The sequence below is a fragment of the Anastrepha ludens genome, chromosome 2, assembly GCF_028408465.1.
Source record: "Anastrepha ludens isolate Willacy chromosome 2, idAnaLude1.1, whole genome shotgun sequence".
In the NCBI taxonomy this organism is placed as follows: domain Eukaryota; kingdom Metazoa; phylum Arthropoda; class Insecta; order Diptera; family Tephritidae; genus Anastrepha; species Anastrepha ludens.
In genome coordinates this window covers 176,740,951-176,762,092 of record NC_071498.1, presented here as the reverse complement: position 1 = coordinate 176,762,092, position 21,142 = coordinate 176,740,951, and the positions used below count along the sequence as shown (strand labels likewise).

General features: G+C 40.8%; 1 protein-coding gene across 2 annotated transcripts in view; it reads left to right on the top strand.

Moving 5' to 3' along the window:
* The window catches only part of LOC128855915 (uncharacterized), a 311,903-nt gene that overhangs the window by 15,121 nt on the left and 275,640 nt on the right, over positions 1-21,142 (top strand). The window contains exons 5-6 of one of the 2 annotated variants that reach the window (XM_054091155.1): positions 13,670-14,434; positions 17,663-18,508. In XM_054091155.1, the coding sequence (XP_053947130.1) occupies positions 13,670-14,434; positions 17,663-18,508 (1,611 nt within the window). The remainder of the gene's footprint in view (positions 1-13,669; positions 14,435-17,662; positions 18,509-21,142) is intronic. The other variant, XM_054091156.1, reaches the window with a different exon arrangement.

Genomic DNA, 21,142 nt, shown 5'->3' with positions numbered 1-21,142 from the left:
CGAGTGCGCCGACTGTTTGTTTGATGACAGGAGGTACTTCGTTTTTTCCTCGTTCACCACCAGACCCATTCGCTTTGCCTCTTTATCCAGTTTGGAGAAGGCAGAACTAACAGCGCGGTTGTTAAGGCCGACTTAATCGCTCAGGCTGAATAAGCGCCAACTGGCTTGGGTGATTGAATCGTTCAAGCCCTTCAAGTCACATGGGCCTGCTCAACCGCAAAAAATTGTGGAGGTGTCTTGTCGTTGGCTTCTTCCTATCGACGCGAGCTGCATAAATAGGAGCTACTTACCCAGATCTTGGAGGGCTGTGAGAGTTACTTTCGCACCCGGGCAGGCAAAATCTCACGTGTATCTACTAAGGATTGCAGACCAATCAGTCTCTAATCGATATTGCTGAAAGCCTTTGAGTGGCTGATTGATCTGCTTATTGTATGGGCAGATCGGTAGAGTCTCCTTGCATACTGTTGTTGAAGATATCGGGGTGCCCCTCTCTCAGAAAGAGTTCACTGTGGGTGCCTTCCTCGACGTTGTGGGTCGGAGCCTACCTTATCAGGCTTATACATAAAATACTTAGATAGAGCGGTCGCAGCAGAGTGGGGCGGCGCTTCTCTCCGCCGACAGGTGACCAGAGGCACTCCGCAAGGCTTACTTAAGGTCTTCTCTCGCCACTACGATAGGTTTATGTGCTAACGACTTGCTAGAGAGCTGGAGAAGAGAGGCTGCAGGTTATTGTTTACGCGGATGACGTGCCACTTCTTGTCAAGGAAAGATTAGATGGAACTGGTGCAGGGTTATCTGAATCTAGTTGTGAATTGGACCGCAAATTGCAGTGTCTCGCTAAATCCTCTGAGGACGGAGCTGATCTTATTTACGAGGAAATTTAAAATACCTATATAATAATAATGGTGATGGTGCTTGGCCCGAATATTCTGCAGATGATGCGGAGGCGTTTGTTGATGAAGGATTGTAGCCTTTTAGAGACGAGCCATGTTTCGCAGTTTTGTGCGAATGGAGATTTGTGAATTCGCCCACTCTGTACTTAAATGCATTCGCTCGAATGCCGCCCTTGCTTTGCTTAGCCTGCAGTTGACATCTTCATCCGCTCCACCATCTGCCGTTATGATGCAGCCGAGGTAGCAGAAGCTTTCGACGAATTCCACCGGCCATCCGTCAACCAATATCTGCCTTGCGTTATTGTGGTTAACTCTCATGGCCTTGGCCTTGGCGATGTTGACCTCCAGTCCGACGGTGCGTGCCAGCGCGACTAGTTTGTCCGCCTTCGCTTGTATTTCAGAGAGTTTCTTAGAGAAGGGGGCAGATGTCATCGGCGAAGTACAGGTCCTCAAGATGTCTAGTGAAACTCCATACGATGCCTTTTTTGTGCAGTCAGTTGGATAACCTTGCCTTACGCCTGCGGTGGTAGTGAATGGGTCGCAAACACCATCAGTAAGGACGCACTGTGTAGATTAACGAACGAGGAAACCATCCTTAGGCAAATCAAACGCAGAAAGTGGCGATGGATAGGTCACACATTGAGAAAATCTCCATATGGCACTGGACTGGAACCCGCAAGGGAACAGAGATCGCGGTCGACCAAAAAACACTTGGAGAAGGTAGATGTTGCGTGAACCAGCAGATGGCAACATCTCATGGGATGGTACAAAATCAACAGTACAGAACTGTGAACGATTGAAGAGTCTTGTCGAGGTCCTATGCTCCCGAGAGGAGTGAACAAGGTAAACAAAAATATAATAATAGAGTCTTTCTCAATAGCGGGCGCTCCGTTGGTGTCTCTGACACAGTTAAGTAAGGGCTAACGTTGAAACCTAACATTGAGGAGAGAATTAGGAACGGTCGCCTTGTACGGTTGTAGAGACTCTATCGCCAAAAAATGGGGCCTTTCGCCTAAAGCTACGTTTTGGCTTCATAACACAATTATAAATCCAATTTGGTTGTACGGAGTCCTTGTCTGGTGGAAGACGCTGGAACGGACATCAGTTAAGAAGCTGCGCTCAACGCTATGCTGAATGTGGCACCTGTGGGTATTGCAGGCAAAATTACCGCTGCACGCGCCGCAAATCGATTGAGGTGTTCGGACTAGACTTAAGCTATGGATACGCTAGTATTCTTAAAAACTTTGAGTTCATCCCCATGGCCCTGGATGTTTGTACACCCTCGCTAGGTCGTTGCGGAACTTTTTCCATTCATATTCCCTCAAGGGAGGAGTGGGCGTTGTCTAACATTTGGCCTGCCTCCAAATGGCATGGCAAATATGTTTACGGAAGGCTCGAAGTTGGACGGAAGAGTTTGGGGGAGAGTATTCTGTGAGGAGTTCCTCATCAAGCTTAAATTTAGGCTTCCGGACCACTCTAGTGTTTTCCAAGCGGAAGTTGCCGCAATTAAGGAAGCGGTGGATTGGTTGTTTACTTCTGTAATTGCAGTCAAGGATGTAAATATCTACTCCGACAGCCAAGCGACAATTAGGTCCTTTGACTCGTTGTTTGTGAATTCGAAATTAGTCGGGTAAAACCTGACTTCTCTCCCGATTGCATCCGAATACCTCGATATTAGGCTCTTTTAAGTTCCCGGTCCCAGCGGCATAGAAGGAAACTTCTGGGCTGTTAAGCTGGCTAGACAGGGGACCCTGAAAACGGTTTGGGCAGCCATTTTTTGAGTTATTTCGATTTCGAAATTTAATTTTTTTAATTTCCTCCGGGATTGACATCCCTATTACGAATATATAACTAATTTTGCATTGCAGCTGCTTCGATGCAGCGGTTGCTGCGGCCAGTTGCAAACGAATTTCCGCCTTAAATAATTAATTGGGTTCACTCTTTGGTGCGTTGAGCCATCGAAGCTTGCTTGCATAAATTAATACTCATCTCCCGGTTTTTAGTTAGATACCACATACACTAATACATGTACACATTTGCTAGTATACGGGTACATTTTGCTGACAGCTGAGAGATTAAAAAGTTCGAAATAGTAGGAGGTAGAATTAACAGATTTAGAAAAAGCGAATGCTGACTGGAAATTGTAGGAAATGCACCGAAAGGTGATTTAAATTTAGTTAAAGTTTCGCTACAAATTCATTAACGATTGCTTGAGCTTAGTGAGCGGTTTGTCTATTCTTTCATGCGTTTAGCATGCAGGTCTGCAATTCTCAACCAACTTATGAAATAATTTACTGAAAGCCTACAATGCTTGGTTACTAAAAGCTCGAGCCACTGAGGTCATCTTTTAATTAAGAAACAACATTTAGCCATACTATGCTTGAAGGCACCATGCAGGTTTGAATATTTAATCAGATCTGCTAAACGTTGGTGATGGAAAACTTTCTGTCAGAAGAACGAATGTACATAGTTTTGACGCAAGCCGATTATGGAGAATCCTGTTGAGGTCTCCAGATGCTCCTAGTTACCTTATCAAAGAGAATGAGGAATGGATGAGGAGCAGCAATAAAATCTTAAAAGTGTTCGTGCAGATACATCAATAACTTCTTGGACATACTTTACGTACAACTTTTCCTTGATTTTATTTTGGAGCATTAAAAGAGTCATTCGAAGCTTCGGACTTATTAAGCATCCTGTCTTACTCACACTATAACCTGGCCATAGCTATTTTAAGATTAGAACCAATATTTAAATAGCTGGATATGACGCGGAAAGGAACTTAGGAGCTAAGTTACAACTTTGTCAGGAAATCCTCAGGAAGAAGAATACTTCCTAGTAATACCGCCACTACCGTAAACCATCACCGTTCACAGAAATTTGGAGCAGTAGAAGGAAAGTAACGGCGCACACTGACCTCAGCGTAATAATGGTCGCGGGTAGGAGTCTAACAATGCTAACTAACCTCTTAAAAGGATTACGCAACGAGGTCTTTTCTTAGAGCAGCAGCAGGAATCCAACGTTGTCCATAGAGTTTGCAAAGCCATTTATATCTGCAGTAAGGTAATCGGCAAGAGATGGGATTTGGACTATGAAACCGTCGTTCCTTTTCTACGGTGTGCCATAAATTGTGAAAATTATACAAATTACAAAATTAAGAATCAATTTACTTTTGCTCGATATCACCACCTTTTGCCTTGAATGTGACTAGCAGGTATTTTGGCTCACTCGCGGACAATGGCTTTTTTCAGCGCCTCGAGACTGGTGCATCTTTTAGTTCGGACCTTGGTCTCCAAAATAGCCCAAAGAGAATAATCCATTCGGATTCGCGTCTGGTGAATTTGAGAGCCATTGTGGGGACGTTATGAAGTTTAAAATGTGGTTTTTAGCCATTCTTGGTTTACTCGAGCTATGTGAGACGGTGCCCACGGCTTTAAAGCAACATCCAGAATACTTTCCCGATAGTATTTCGCATTTATTTTGACGACAGCCTTGATGAAAACGATTGGAGAGCGCCCATCCGCGGTTTCAGCGGTCCATACTTAAAGGTGCTGGAGCTCACGAACGATCGCTGGTCGTCATTCTCCAGCCAAATATAAGGCAATCACACAATTACGTTTGAAATCCATTACTGACTTTCTTTTTTCGCGTTTACTGTCGGCAAAATGCTTCCGCGCGCTTGTAAACAATACTCTGGGTTATCATTTAGCCAACTCGCAGACAGCTGATGCCCGTGAGAGTCGTTCCCCTATATCGACAGCACAGTTATGATCGAGCTCATTGACCTCGCTATTGAAATCGGCAATGGCTTCCAACTTTCCCTACGAACACAAAATTTTGCGATTTGGCTGTCGTCGTCGGGGAATGAGAGGATAGAGCATGAGATCAGGATCTAAGCTTGGTGGGTAAGCTGGGGGTGATGTCTATCTTGACCACCTAACAGACAGGAAAAATCATTCGTAAACGTTGTTGAGATGTAAGTCTTTTCATGATGGAATCTCAATGAATACTAAACAAATTATGTATTTGGTTTAACAGTAGTCCGGCGTGATCTGTCAAAAAAATCATATTGGAAAAGGTACCTCCAATCTGATCACCCTTTAGAAACAAGTGTCTGCCACTTTTGTGAGCTGGGCGATGAAAAGCCGCAGCAGATCCTGTGCGACTGTGCAGCTCGGAATTAGCAGAAGATTCAGACTTTTAGATACGTTTCATTCCGCACAAGTTAACTGAGGAGCAAAAGTTTCTCAGAATTCAACATTAAAGAGGCGAGAAAAGACGAGAACTTCCTTCACAACAATGTAACTGGTGATGAAACGTGGAGTTTACAACTTGAACCTGAAACTAAGCGTCAAAATGTCGAATGGAAGACCCCAGACGAGCCACCTTCCAAAAAATCGCGTTTGTAGAAGTCAAAAATCAAGTCGATACTCATTTGTTTTTACGATTCCAAGGCAATTGTCCACAAAGAGCTCGTGCCAACGGGCCAAACCATCAATGCAATTTTCTATCTTGGCGTTTCGAAACATTTGTTGCATCGCATTCGTCGACTTCGCTTATTGCATGAGAATGCACCATCTCATCGATCCACTCTTGTGACTGAGTTTTTGACTAGAAATCGCACTTTGACCCACAATCACTCACCGTATTCGCCTGATACGGCTCCCTGTGACTTCTACCTATTCGGAAAATTGCATTCGGCCATGAAAGGAAACTGTTTTGCGTACGTAGAGGCCATCCAAAAGGCTTGTACCGACATCCTGAAGGACTTTCCGGTCAATGACCTGAAAAGCTTTTAGATCGCGCAAAACAGTGTATCGAGGCCAGAGGTGACTATTTTGAATAAATAAACTCGAAGTTATCAGAACAAAGCGCGCCACAATTGTCTAAATGCAGTTTCTAGCAGATAAATTTATTTTATTATTTCGGTTGATTTTCCTATGCTTTTCATGTCTCCCAACTTACAAAAATGCGACCGATTTTGAAAATATCTAACCGTAAACTAAAATTTCTACCATCTGACGGGTGTTACATATTTTTGCTGTCAAAATTAAACAAAATCGGGAGTTCCAATTCCAAGTCTACATGGACACCCTGTACATCCTGCACACCCTGCACGTGTATTTACTACAACACTTTGCGCATATGCCGCTTAACAAGCAAGCAAACTTCCCAAAGGCGAAACGAAATATGTAAAAACGGAGCCAGTTAAGAAATTGTTGGATAAGATTCGCAACAAAATTTGCTTGTGTGTGTGTATGAGTGCCATACGCAGAGAATTCAAGCCGCCGAGAGCTGTACAAGCCACACATGCAGGCGTTTATTAGTGATTTTTACATATATACATGTACATATGTATGAATGGATGAGCTAACATGAAGGGGAACTCCTTTTTACAGCACTCAAGCGTTTCATAGTCATTCGTAGTAAATATGTACAGAGGCGCTTACCATAATAGCAGTGCCAGATATGGCAAAGTGTTGACTATTTGTTTATGCTTTATTTATTTATTTTTATTTTTTTTAAATTATTTTTTTATTTATATTTTTTTTATTTATATTTTTTTATTTATTTATTTTTTATTTACTAATTTTTTTATTCATTTATTTTTTTATTTATTGTACTTATTTATTTATTTATTTATTGTTTTTTCCGCAACAAAAACCATATCACTCGATAGTTTCAAACTTTGTATAAATTTTATAAGAATTCAATAAAGTTTTAAAGAATTTTGAGAAAAAATCTTGGAACGCAGTTTTTGAGTCCGTTAAAGTTCGCATTGATTTTATTTAATCTTGTTTTATTGGCGGTGTTGCCTAATTTCTTCTATACAGAAAAAATTCATAATATATGTTTAAAAAATACATATCCCTGGGAGAAAAAAAAAATTAGGAAAAATTATTGCCAATTTTGAGCCACTATAAACTAAAATTCTATTTATTATTATATTTAGAATTATTTATTGTTTTGGTTTTTATAATCGAGAACAATATTATACCGAAAATGATTGAGCTAATCAACATTTTTCCAAAAATTTTATCCAAAATGTTTGAAATTCAGCCGAAAATTTCATAATTTTTTCAAAATTGTGTGATAAGCGTCAAGCCTTGAATTGTATGCTTTTTGTTGTAGTATGAACCATAATTTTGTAAAAAAATATAAGGTAAATTAATAGCCAGCACTTTGGAATATACCGCACTGCTCTTATTGTGAACAACTCTGTATGTACAGGGGGTCATATACTGATTTTTTTTTATTATTTTGACGGTGCCATCTCATTCTCGCAGGAAATTTCGACAGAAAGTCAGTATCATATCTCCGCGGAACGAAATTAATAATTTTATTCTTATTATTTATGCATTGTTACACATTGCAAACTTATTGAAAAACTATTGCATTATCTTTTATGAGGAAGGTCTTTCATTTCGTCGGCTATGTTAACAAGTAGGTCTGCCGCATCTATGAATCGGAAAACCGGCACGTGATCGTCATGATGACAGTCTGTTGCGGATTTTGGAGCGGTGACATCATTGGCCTATATTTTTTTGAAAATGCTGTTGAAAACGCTATTTCAGTCAAGGGTGAACCCTTTATTGCGCATGATAAACAATTTTTTGTGGGCAGATATTGCAGACAAGGACTTCGACGATATTTAGTTTCAACAGAATTTTGTGCCCCAAGTTCGGTAATCGTTTTATCAGCCGTCTCGCTTATGTCAATTGATGACTACCTTGGAGCTGCGATTTGATGCGGCTAGGCTGTTTTTGTGGGGTCCCGTGAAGGGCCCATGTTATGCGACCAATCCATTAGCAATTTAAGCTCTTAAACGAACGTCGAGCAAGTCATTCATGATAGCCATGAAGCCATAAAGGTAATCTAGGTCTAGAAAAACTTAAGTCAACAGAATGCACTATTGCGAAGACGGCCCAAGCAGTCCTTAAGAAATCGTGTTCCAATAAATATTTGACGCTTACACCCTTTGTTGGATTTTTTGCCGAACTTCTCCCCTACTTGTGGTGTATGCCTTAAGGGGTTAGTCTACTTTGTCACTTTAAAATTTTTCATTTTTTTTTTTTTGCATAATTTGAAAGTATATATATCCAGAAATATTGTGTAAAAATTTTAAGAAAATCCGAGCACTCTAACTATTTTTTTTTTACCTGAACATCAGTACCTTATTTCGTCTACCTGCGCGTATAGCGTGCATCGATGAACTTTAAACGCGTTTTTCTGAAAACAACGTTTTCAAAATCTAGCTCCACTGTATCTCAAAAACTAATCAACCGATTTTCATAAAATTTGGATCACCTATTCTAGACATAATTTGCACCAAATTGACGCTCGGGGGTTTTGAAATTTTAAATTTTTACTATATATTTTTTTTAAATATGCGAAAAAAAAACCGTTCTATCAAAAATTTTCCATTTTTATCAGCCATTTTTTTTGTCTTCATTAAAACCTAATATCCGAGGGTCATTTTGTAGCCAGTATCTTACTGAATCTGAAACATTTTGATTTTTTTGTTTCAGACAAGCCGTTCTTGAGTTCTGATGGAGCTGCCTCACCAACCCATGTTTGAGACGTTACGCTTCACTGCTATTTTTTTACTAAAAATACTATAAAATTGAATAAAAAAAAATTTATTTCTGAATTTTAAGACTTTATTTAATAAATCAAACAAATTTTATATTACTATCATTTATAGTTTTTTAAAAAAAAAAATCACGAATATAGCCTTTTTTTCGAGTCTCCAAAGTAGACTGACCCCTTAAAACTTTTCCACACATAAATCAATAAGGTATCGAAAAAAATTGATTATTCTTAATTTTTGGGAGTTTTTAAAAATAATCCATCATATGAAGTACCCGGTATGCACATACATATACTCGTATATATATATAATAGGACTATGAATAAGTTCGTGCGGTTTTTTTTCGAAATTTGAAACTTTATTGACGTAAAATGGTTACAAATTTAATATTCAAAATATTGTCCATCGCTTACTACTACTTTTTCCCATCTTTCTGGCAATTCACGGATTCCCTTTGTGAAAAATTCGGTCGGTTTTGCCGCAATCCACGAATCGATCCATTTTTTGACTTCATCGTAATTACGGAAGTGCTGGTCAGCCAGGCCATGTTGCATCGATCGGAAGAGATAGTAATCGGATGGCGCAAGGTCTGGACTATACGGCGGGTGGGGTAGGACATCCCATTTGAGCGTTTCTAAGTATGTTTTGACCACTTGTGCAACATGTGGCCGAGCATTGTCATGTTGCAAAATAACTTTGTCGTGTCTATCGGCGTATTGCGGCCGTTTTTCTCGCAGTGCTCGGCTCAAACGCATCAATTGTCGTCGGTAGACATCCCCCGTAATCGTTTCATTCGGTTTCAGTAGCTCATAATACACAACACCCAGCTGGTCCCACCAGATACACAGCATAACCTTCAGGCCATGAATATTCTGCGCCGACGTCGATGTTGAAGCATGGCCAGGGTATCCATACGTTGCCCGACGTTTTGGATTGTCGTAATGGACCCACTTTTCATCGCCAGTCACAATTCGATGCAAAAAACCCTTTCTTTTGTGCCGTTGAAGCAGTTGTTCGCATGCCATAAAACGGCGTTCAACGTCTCTTGGCTTCAATTCATACGGCACCCAATGGCCTACCTTTCGGATCATTCCCATGGCTTTTAAACGTTTGGAAATGGTTGATTGATCAACTCCCAAAGTTTTTGCAACCTCTTCTTGCGTTTGAGCCGGATCTTGATCGAGCAATTCGGTATCCATGAACTTTGGCGGCGCACCCTCGCGTTCTTCGTCTTCCAAGCCAAAATCACCACTTTTAAAGCGTGCAAACCACTTCTGGCACGTTCGCTCAGATAGAGCATGCTCACCATAAACTTCCACCAAGATACGATGACTTTCGGCTGCTTTTTTCTTCATATTAAAATAATGAAGAAGAATTCCCCGCAAAAACACATTATTTGGCACGAAATTCGACATTTTCAAGTGTGGTAAAAATATTGTTGTTTACGCTTCAAATAAAAAACTTATACTGACGTTTGTGCCTTACGACAGTAGCTCTCCAATGAATGTTTGGAAATGTGGATCGATGGAATAATAATCAAGTTACGCCATCTGTTGTAAAACCGCACGAACTTATAAATAGACCTATTAGTTATTAAATGAACTCTCTTCTTACTCATTTTGCACCTTTGCCCACATCTCGCTCACGTGCTGTGTATAAATATTGCATTAAAAGTTTTCTCAACAAGATAAATTTAATTGGCGGCAATTTGTTGCAAACATTTTCCCCTTCCCACAAGAAAACAAAAAATGAAAAACAAAAACAAACACAAAAAAAAATCATTCAAACTTTCTTTGCAGTCCATACTCTCACTTACTACTCTCTTCTTCTTGCACTTCGCCATCTTGTCTATAAAATTCTACTCAGCTTTGTAGTTATTTTTGTTTTTTGTGGGACCTTAAATATGAAATATTTCTGCTTTGCTTGCATGAGATGCCAAGGTACTCATGATGCTGTTCAAGTAAGAGGCCGTGAAAGCGAGGGCAAACTCGACAAAGCATACAACAACAACAACAACCATAGCAATAAGTAAAGTATGCCCAACAACAAAAAAACAAAACTTAACATTGCAGCAGTCTCAACATCAGATTTCTAACTGAAAGGACAGCCAAAGGAAATGAAAGTTTGAAAGTCATCAGCTCTCATTCCAGTGCTAGCTCTAATATCTATTTGTATACATATGTAGGTCTGTATGCGTGAGCATATATCAATTATGCATATGCATGGGGAGAGACTGCAGTTGCTGTTCATGCGGTTCAGTGTTGTTGCTAAATTGAGATTGTTACTACACTTTACTTCTGTGGTCACTGATGTATCGCAATGGCACTTGAATATTGGGGAAATCTTTTCGGACTTTGATGCAGTAAACTTACGTTTGAAATTACGAGGAAATTAGTGAGAGATCTTCATGAAGTGCTTTTTGCTAGCAATTGAATTTCGCTTCATGATAGCTAACTGCTTTTAATAGGCTGAAAATCGTCTCTTAAATTAGATCGACTGAAGTTATGCCCTCACAGACGGAGAAGAGAAATTGACGCATTTGCGTCTCTTCCAATTTTGGCCATCAACAAGTTTAAATATGTAACAGATCACAGTGGTTTTTGCGGGGATGTACAGTAGCGGACTCTAAAATCTGGGCACTCAAAAATTCTTAAACATTTTTTGTATTTTTGCCACTTGAAATCAATGGCGAAATTTATTGTAAGGATGTAATGGATATAAATATGTACCTCTTGGTACAAAAATTCAGAAGGTGGGGCCAATATTGGACCGTTAATCAGCTCTCAGTGAATTTCAAAGAACCAGCTGATTGGCTGACGTAACCGGGGTCATGACCGTGGTTTTTTTTTTTTTGCGAAAAAACTGAGATTGCGTTGGTAATATACGAAAACAATCAACACAACCGTGGCTGCTTGAATAGTGCGGAAGCACACCACCTGGCGAAAGCGAAACAGCGGAAGAGAATATGCCAAGAAGATTTCACCTTATTCTTCAGGCAGCTGCTGCCGAAAGGACTCGCAGTAATGCAAAGTCTCACTCCTTAGACATCTAACAGGCAATGCGCGGAAAGAACAATCTTAGAAGTTCTTTCAATGTTCTCCGATCTTCTAGCAGCCAGTATCTCCGACTTTCCACGTTGGTGTGCTAGCCCAGCGCTCGCTGAGTTGACACGAAGCTCACTTTTCCAGGAGAAGGTGCTGAGATGATTCCACCTCATCGTCCATACATCCAACGCAAAAAGGACTCGAGATAGTTGCAAGTCTCACAGCATGCATTCCTCGCGCAGTGTCCTGGGAGAAAACCCACGAGATTCAAGAACTGATATTTTCTCAACCTCAGAAGCTCGCCCGAGCGCCCCCGATGCACACGTGGCCAGAAAGATTTCGCGACCTTACAAGTGTGTGTACTTGCCCAACGCTCGCTGAGTTGGCACGAAGCCCATCTCTCCCGGAGCAGACCTCAGGTAGTCAGAGGGATCCCAATTCTCTCCCTTCGAGGGGAAATTACCTCACATGTCCCTTGTCTGGCCAGCTTATGCGACTCACAGTTCGCTGTGTCCACGAATCCAGATGAGGCTTATGTCAAAGAATTCGGACGCAGATCAAAGTTAGGCCAGGCATTCCCTGACCATTTCGGAATGCACCGTCACTGACCCGAGGGCCCTTATTGTCGCTTGGATGACGGAGTCAATATTTACTTTCTTGACTGTTAGTACGCATGTGAGCAGCCAATCAGCTGCCTCCTTGATTGCGGCTACCTCTGCCTGGAACTCACTGCAGTGGTTCGGTAACTTGAATTTGAGTCTGATGGGGAGCTCCCCCACTAACAGGGGGATGAACTCAAAGTTTCTAAGGATTCTTGAGTGCCCATAAGCGAGGTTGAGCCTATCGGCAGTTCTGCCTGCGATGCTTACGGATACCACATTTAACATCGCGTTGAGCCCCAGAGTAGGAGTCGTTGGAAGCGCCCCACTGTTTCCAATGAGCGCCGACCTCTGAACGTTCTCCAGTTTATTCGCCTCTCTAGTGATAGCGAGATAGGCTTTACAATGGTATTATATAGCCAAAAACCACTCTAGGCGAAAGGCTCCTCTTTTTCCAATTGCGCCCTTGACCGCCTGCGCATTGCGGTGTCGAGCTTTTTGTTTATGCGGTCCAGAAGTACTTTTGTAAAAACTTTCGACGGGATAGATAGCAACATAATTCCGCTATAGTTTTGGTACTCACTTAGGTCTCCCTGTTTTGGCGCAGTAACTAAGACCATTCATCTAGCAACTTATCCTCATTCCATTTTTTATTTTGTGTTTTATTGGGAAACAAAGTTCCCGCTATTTTTTTACAGAGTGTTTGTGGGATTCAATACCACTAAAATGGTTACCGGAAATGCAAAGTCTTGCTTAACCCTTTGGGGATGGAGCCGCTCGATGGGCGAGCGTCCCTGAGAACGAGAGGTATTGAAGTGCGCAGTAACGGAAATAAATACGTTGAACGTTATAAAAACTAAAGCTTTATTTAACACAAGACAATTTTTTCATAAAATCAAAAACGGATTTCACTTCTACTTGATGAAATAATGCCGTCATCTTCCGTCTTATCAGATACAAAGTAATATTCGTCACTATCTAACGTATCATCTCTAGATTGCTTAGCCATCGTGTTTAGGACAAAATATAAAGGATATAAAAAACCTGCTGGTTCTCACATCGTAAGTTTACATTGTAAGGAAGGCAAGACTTCATCGCTATTGGCCCCTAATGTCTTTCAATGAAAAGGTGACTCTTTTACTATACCTATGCGTATCTTAGCACTCAGAGTGATAGACGCCACAAGCCTTGCAGCTACGAACTAATTTGGGTGGCTATAAGCCGACACGCGTCCGGAACGGTGAGACGGCTTGGGTGGGCGGCTATATGCCGACACTCCTCCTCAAAGAGGATTATTCGCCGGCATAAGCCTATTATTTCAAAAGTGGCTTATAGATTATATTGTAAATACTTTGCGTTTTATTGAGAAACAAAAAATACGTTACTTCACCAGTAGAATATATATTTGGATGAAGCACCCCTATCCGAACAACCTTTACGTTTTTAAGTGCTCATAATTCTTCATTTTGCTTCAAGCCAATATTTGCATGTAAAAATATCTTAATTTCATTCGTCTTCATTCCCTTTTATCTCTCCACTCCACAGAATTCCTACTTTCCGATCAGCAACAACACAATGTACTGGGCGTACTCGGGTTCCTGCGTTTGCTGCTACCATTAATCATACATGGATTCCGCACTGATTGTCCGGATGATTGCGATGATGGCCACAGCCCACAAACACACGTTGGAATCAATAAAAGCAAAGCAAACAGCTCCATCAACACCGGCACTCAACGAGCGCACACACGCGCACATACACACACGAATACAACAAAGGTTGGTGGAAGCAATGCACCAACATCATCAACGGCAATCAACACTGAGTGCAGGCAAATTATTGAGATTTTCGATTATTGTTTGCATTTGTTGAACATCAGCAGTGCTTCTCAACATTCCATCATAAATGCCGCACTTGAGGTCATCAATGCAGTACTGCAGGCACTCGATGTGGCAAACAACAGCATCAACGGCAGCAGCAGCAGCAGCAACCATGGCAACAATAATAATAATAGCAAAAATAGCAGTAACAACAAACACGAACTCGTAAAAAGTTTGCAAGCAGCTCTGTGTAATCAACAATTGCAACATACCGAGTATCTGCGGCGAAGGAAATCATTAAAGAATCAAATATTCCAATTGAGAAATTATGAAGTGTCAGCCACAGTGCCAAGTGAGAAGATGGCACCATCGGCAGCAGCGGCAGTGAAGTCAGAGCTGCCAACAGCCACATGGCAAAAAAGGAGTGGAGGGGCTGCAGACAAACTCATCACTGCATTGGCTGGAGCAGCCGTTGACAGCGAAGGTGAAGGTAAGTCAAGTGTTTCTCTGGTTTGCTTGCTCGAGGTGTTGGTGCTGTGGTGTTGGCATTGTTGTTATTGGGGTGGCATATAAATTAGGAATGCAAAATATTGCAAATATAAAAGCGCAGCAGCCACAGCAGAAACTATAAAAAAAGACAAAAATAGGAACGTCAAGTAGAGAGGCAATCACATGGCGCTGATGTTGCTGCTCTACAAACAGCAACTACTGCTTCGTCAGTAGCACAAACAACGAGGGAGGTGTACAACCACTTTCTCATCAACATTATTGTTGAAAGCTGGTGACTTGAGTGCTCACCGTTCGACAGTGACTTTGGTATAGTGACTTGGTGGCGCGTTTCTTGATGATGTCAACTTCTTGTCGGCCAGCGTTGATGATGGAAGTAATGCAAATAATGGGAAATCTACTGTTTTTTAATTCAACTTATTTACCTCCTTACACTTCACTTCACTGCGTGCTCGACTATGCTCGAATGTGCTCGACTGTGCTCGAGTGAAGGACAAGTTGCTCAGCTCGTGTTTGTCTTCGACGTGCTATTTGTTATTGTAAGCGCTTTTTTTGTTGTGTTTGTTTGTTACTTGGTGATGAGCGTTTTTGTTTTAGTGTAAAAGGATAATTCTTGGGGTTATTTGTTGGGTGATTTTGTACGTTGCATCGCTTGTTGGTGCGTTGTTTGGTTGAAAAAAGTATTCAAGCCAATTTATTCACACGAAAAGTAGCGTGTAATTGCGGTGCAACGGTGCATACGTCACGTGACTCGCTTGTTTGGGTTGCAAATAGCTTTCGGTGTAAGATAATGGGCGAAGGTTGAGCGTAAAATGAATTGTGCCAGCGTAACGTTTTTTCCTTTCGAGCTCCATTAAGTTTCTCTTTAATCAAATTTACTCAGAAAGGTTAGAGATTTGGTGATTTGTTAAGCTCTATGATTGTTCACTTCAGCTGATTTTTATGTTTTACGGTCTGTTTGCGAATACGATCAACTTCTTTTAACCGATGTGTATCGGGATAATGCCGATCCACACATATCTAAATATTTTTTGCTGTAATGTTGGCACAACTGTCCTCTATAGTAGAGGCTGATTTGCCAATTAGCTTGTTTTTGGCATTTAATTTATCAGTCAACCGCAGGTGTGCTCTGTGATTTGCACTATGGACAAAATATCGAACAAAAAATTTGTCTTACATTTTGTATTTTGGACGAGATTTCCTGTGCCGAATCGTTTACCGAAATGTTCCAAAAAGCCTATGGCGAGTGTGCTTTATCAAAAACACGGGTCTACGAGTGGTATAAGGCCTTTGACGAGGGCCGAGAAGTCGTGGAAGATTTGCCCCGATCTGGTCGCCCATCGACGTTGATTCAACAGATAAAGATGTCGGCAAAGTCAAGAAAATGGTGCTGGAAAACCATCATTTTAGTTTGAGGGAGGTGGCTCGTGACCTTAGCGTGTCTCATGAACTAATTTGCAACATCTTACACCTTCGATTTGGCATGAGACGCGTTGCTGCTCGAATCGTTCCAAGAGAGTTGAATTTCTTTCAAAAAATGCATGGGAAGAAGGTGGCTGAATACAGCCTTGAGCAAGTGAATTCATACCCAAAGTTTATCCAGCACATCTTAACAGGTGATGAGACGTAGGTATATGAGTTAGACATGCAAACCAGTCAACAGGCGGCTGAATGGCGCTAGCCACATGAGCCGAAGCCCAAAAAACCACGTCACAGTCGGTCAAAAGTAGATGTCTCTCTACTCGTTTTCTTTGATTATCTTGCCTTTGTGCTTTGAGTTCGCTCCAAATGATTCTACGGTAAATAAAGAATATTATTTGGAAGTTATGCGACGCATTCCCCGGATTTAGCCCCCTGTGACTTTTTGCTTTTCTCAAAACTTAAATCGCCCATCCACGGACACCGCTTTGAGTCGGTAGAGCCCCTAATAGAGAATTCGCTGAAGGAGCTCAAAAAGATCTCTTCAAACGCGTTTAAAAGGTGCTTTGATGACGGGACTAATCGTTGGCATTGCCGTGTATTGAAGGCGACAAAATAAATTTTGATGATTAAACAATTATTTTGCTTTTTGTTGAACAATCCCCGGTACTTTTTTGACAGAATGGAAAAACAAAACGAGATTCTTCACTTAATTTTTCATATAACGGTTTGTACTTACAGTAACATACAAATACAGGAACTAAAAAGTCTGCGTTCGCACTGTTTCTTTTAGTAATACCGTTATTTTATTAAGAATTTTTCTCATGTGGAATATGCCCACATTGAACTCGTTGCAATTCATCCGACAGATAGTTTAACTTATAGAAACCTGACAGTGTCCAGATATAACAGATCGAATCAGAATAATAATCTGGATATCAGATAAAAAAATCTTATAAGTACTAATATAGTGAGTAGTTTATTACCAAAGACACTGTGGTTAGATTCAAGCTTATCGAAGAGGTTGTTTTCATTATAGAAACGCCTATCGTTGTAGGCGGAGTTATTGTTATTGGAATTACTTAAAATGGAATTTATTAAATAAAGCTTAAAAATATCGTCCTACGTAAACATCTTCTACTCAGCCGCCTGACAAAAAAGAAAAAAGTTCGAGCAGATGTTCTCATAACCAGACAAAGTTTTCAGTCCCTTCGATGTTCGCTTAAGAGAAGTAAACTGTAATAAGATAGCACTAAAGACGGGGCGCCAGCAAGAGGAAGCGGGCAGCCGCGGTAATAGCGCATACACACCACTTTAGCGAAGTCCTTCTGCCAGAAAAATGTGACACACAGATGGGTCTTCAAGCAGTAAGAAAGCGTTGTTCCTAAGCAACGACAGGTGGGCATTCCCACTACTTGGGACTTCTAGCGGCAGGCTAATCACCTACCCTGCCATAAAGTATACATAGATTAAGGAAACTAACGCAAGAAAAGTCTTGTCGAGGCCCTATGCTCCCGAGAGGAGTGAATAAGGAAAAAAATGACTTTTCTAAAACAGAAAAGCAAAACGTCAGCCTGTGATGTCACGAAACTATTTTTTTAGGTGGCTCTGTTTGCTGTGCCATTTCAAAGGGGGCGAATATTACTAACAATTTTCGATTGTCTCAGGCGACTCGCTATACTGAGCCTAATTTAACACAAGCCACGTTTGTGCTCCTTCAATTCTAATTTCACACACACACACACATACATATGTACATATGTATCTTCATAAATTCTTTTCATCCTTTCAGTTGTACTGAGAAGAGCACCAAATATTCGATATGCAGGCCGCAGCGTCAGTGAATGCGTTGTTGACGAAGATGATGATGAGACGCATAGAACCGCATTGTCAACAGATTTGGTTACCGTTGTGCATACTGATGCCGACGCCGATGTCGTTAGAGGAGATGTCTATGCTGATGGCGTTGTTGGTGTGCTTGTCGATGTGGATGACGATGACTTTACAACATTTTCGGAAATAAATGAACCACAACAGCTTAGAGCATCAACGGCAGTTGCGATGGTGCCATCATCGTACGCGCTCACAACAACAATTGATGTTGATAATCTGATTGATGCAATCGAAGCGACGACAACAACGCCAATGACAACAACGGAAGTCTCCGCCGCTCCCGCAAGCAGCAATCCCACTAATATTAGCGCTATGCACACAAAAATGCAAGGCATGCAACCGCAGAGCCAACAACAGCAACAACAACAACAACGCTTAACCGCGCAGCAATTGCTCGAGAGGCAGGTAGAACCGCAAAATTTGCTTACTGCTCCCGCACAAATTGAACCTGCTGGCGTTGGTGGCGGCGGTGATGACAAATCACAACATTTGAGTGACATCGACAATGAATCCTTCAATAGCATTGATTTTGATGCGGAAATCACCATAGCTGGCATGAGTGGCGCAGGCAGCGTGGATGGCTCGCCAACAGCAGGCAATGCAGAGCGTACAAGCGGTGAAGCTGCTGCTGCTGCTGCTGCCACTACTACTACTTCTTCTGCCGTCGACAGTGCTGCCGGCAACAAATTGAGCAGCAGCAGTGACACAATTGGCTCGTTCTTTAACAATTTGATTTCGAATGCAGGTGAGCTATTTTCCGTGAAGCAGCAAAGGGCAATAATGCGGCTGCTAGCGTAAGTTGAAATGGCAGCAGGCTTGCTGCTCTTTATTGTTGTTGTAGGCACAATGTCTTTTTCGTTTTTGGTTTTTGTTTTGCATCACATTTCCAACTGATTGACGACTACAACGTGTGCAGTAAATTTTTAGAATTTTTTGGTTTGTTTTGTTTGGTTGAAGATTTTAGTGGGACTCTCTCTGATAAGTTGTTTATTTGCTAATTTTGCTGAAGAAGCGTATGCATTCGCTTTAGTTTTTCGAAGTGGTGGGTAATAAAAAATATATATAAATATCAACTTCGAAAATTTATAATTCAGTTTTTACAAGCTTTTTTTTTTTTTGACAATTGCCGCTAAAGTTCGGAAGCACGACGCATTACCAAGTTTTAACTATTTTTGTGTTTTTAATTTTTTTGTATGCTATAAAAGTATGGCGTGTCCTAACTCAAAAGCTTTGTATAAAATTCAGAAATACTTATAAATTAAAAAAAATTGTCATCAACATTCTCAAGTTAATTTCTGAGAATATTTTTGCCTTTACACGGAAAGAAATTCTCAACATTTCAGCGAAAAAAAGTGACGAAAATCAACGAGAAGTTTGAGCCACTTGAAACTGGCACTTTGTTATACTAAAACTCAATGGAATATAACACTGCATACCACTTTTTTTTTATTTGTTTTTTAAGTTGAAAATTTTGATGTATTTTTTTTATTTTCTTAAATTTTTTTGAATTAGACAGAAAGTTTGTAGCTTTGAATTATATCGTTTTTGTTGTAAAATGCACTATAATTTTATAGAAAAAAAATGGAATCGAAAAAATAAAACTAAATAGTTGAAGTCAGCTCGAAAACCTCGACACGTTTTGACAATTTTTTGCCTCTATATGGAAGAAAATGCTTACCACCTCAGCGAAAAAAAATGTCAAAAATCAGCAAGAATTTGTAGCCACTCGAAACTTGCAAATTAATATAAAATGGGCTATAAAATTGCATACCCAGAATTTTTCCAAAAAAAAAAATTTCTTTAAGCTAGAAATTTTGATGGATTTTTGTTTTAATTTGCTAAATTTTTCTGAACTTCGCAGAAAGTTTGTATGGGGTGGGTCATGTAAAATTTGCTTCTTGAATCGGCTATTAAAAAAAACTAAGTAATATTTTTTCAAACTTTTTTTTTTTGAAGACTGAACATTGTCATTTATGAATGAAAAATAATATCGTTCAAATGACTGCCACGACTGGCTTTACAGTAGGCCATTCGATCAACCAAATTTTTAAGCACATTTTCTATTGTTTGGACTCCAATTTCATGAATGGCAACTTCGATTTCGTGTTTTAAAGCACCAGCGTCGCTGGATGGTTGCATAGCATTTGTCCTTCATCATTAACGGCTCCCCACAAAAAATAGTCCAACGGGCTTAAATCACAGCTCCGAGGCGGCCAATTGATATCGGAATTTCGGCTGATTATTCGGTTTTCAAAAACGGTAGCCAAAAGTTCGGGTGTAACTTTGTCAGTGTGACAAGTTGCACCGTCCTCTTGAGACCAAATGTCGTCCATGTCATCCTTTTCAATTTTTGGAAACAACTCGTTGAGCATGTCACGGTAACGCTCGCCATTTACTGTAACCGCGGAAGACGAAGAAGACTCACCACTTTGGAAATAGGTTTTCAATATTTCCCAAATTTGTTCATGGGTATAGCGTCCCATTTCGTAAATGTCAGACCAATGTAGTCCAAAAAATAAAAATAGTTAGCACTTCTTAAATTTAAATGTGTATTGGGTGTTATTTTTAGGTGTTGTTGTTGTTGTTGTTGTTGAGGTGGTTGACCATTTCTGAGCTGAAAATGCTTTTTTTTCCAAGTCAGATCCATTTAGTGAGGTCCAAGTATAGCAGCAAATCCTTTATCTCTATGTCTGAGATTTCTTTAATTTGCTGTAAGAAAGGCTTACCGAAGGATCGGAGTCGTGCCCTGGCTAGTCCCGGACATTCACATAAATAGTGGAACAGACTCTCCTTCGCCCCTTCCGATTGACAGCTTCTACAGATAGGATTGAAGGGTAGATTGAGTCTAGCTGCATGATCCCCTACTTTCCAATGTCCTGTAAGGGTTGCAGTGATACGTGAAATGTTTGGCCGAGAACATCCTAGGAGGTCATTCGTCCTTTGGATTTTGTATGACGGCCATGTGTTTTTTGTTGTAATACATGTAGGTATTTGCTTCCATCTTCTTTCGCCTAAAGCATGATAGTATGAAGCAATGGATGCTTTTAGTGTGTTCAGTGGGGTGGAGACTGCCACCGCCTCTGCTATGTCTAGTGTCGAGCCCTTTCTTGCTCGCTCATCCGCTATCTCATTGCCCCGTATGTTCCTAAGACCGGGAACCCATATCAGGGTAATTTCAAGCCAATGGCTGAGCAGTTTCAGCTCCTTTCTACACTGTAAGACCAGTTTGGATGAAATGTAATTTGAGTCTAAGGCCTTAATAGCTGCTTGACTGTCTGAGAAAATAGCTACTCTTGCACCAACTTCCTTGTAGAGTTCTAGGGATTTGCATGCTTCTCTGATCGCTAAAAGTTCTGCCTGGAACACGGTGGCATAATCA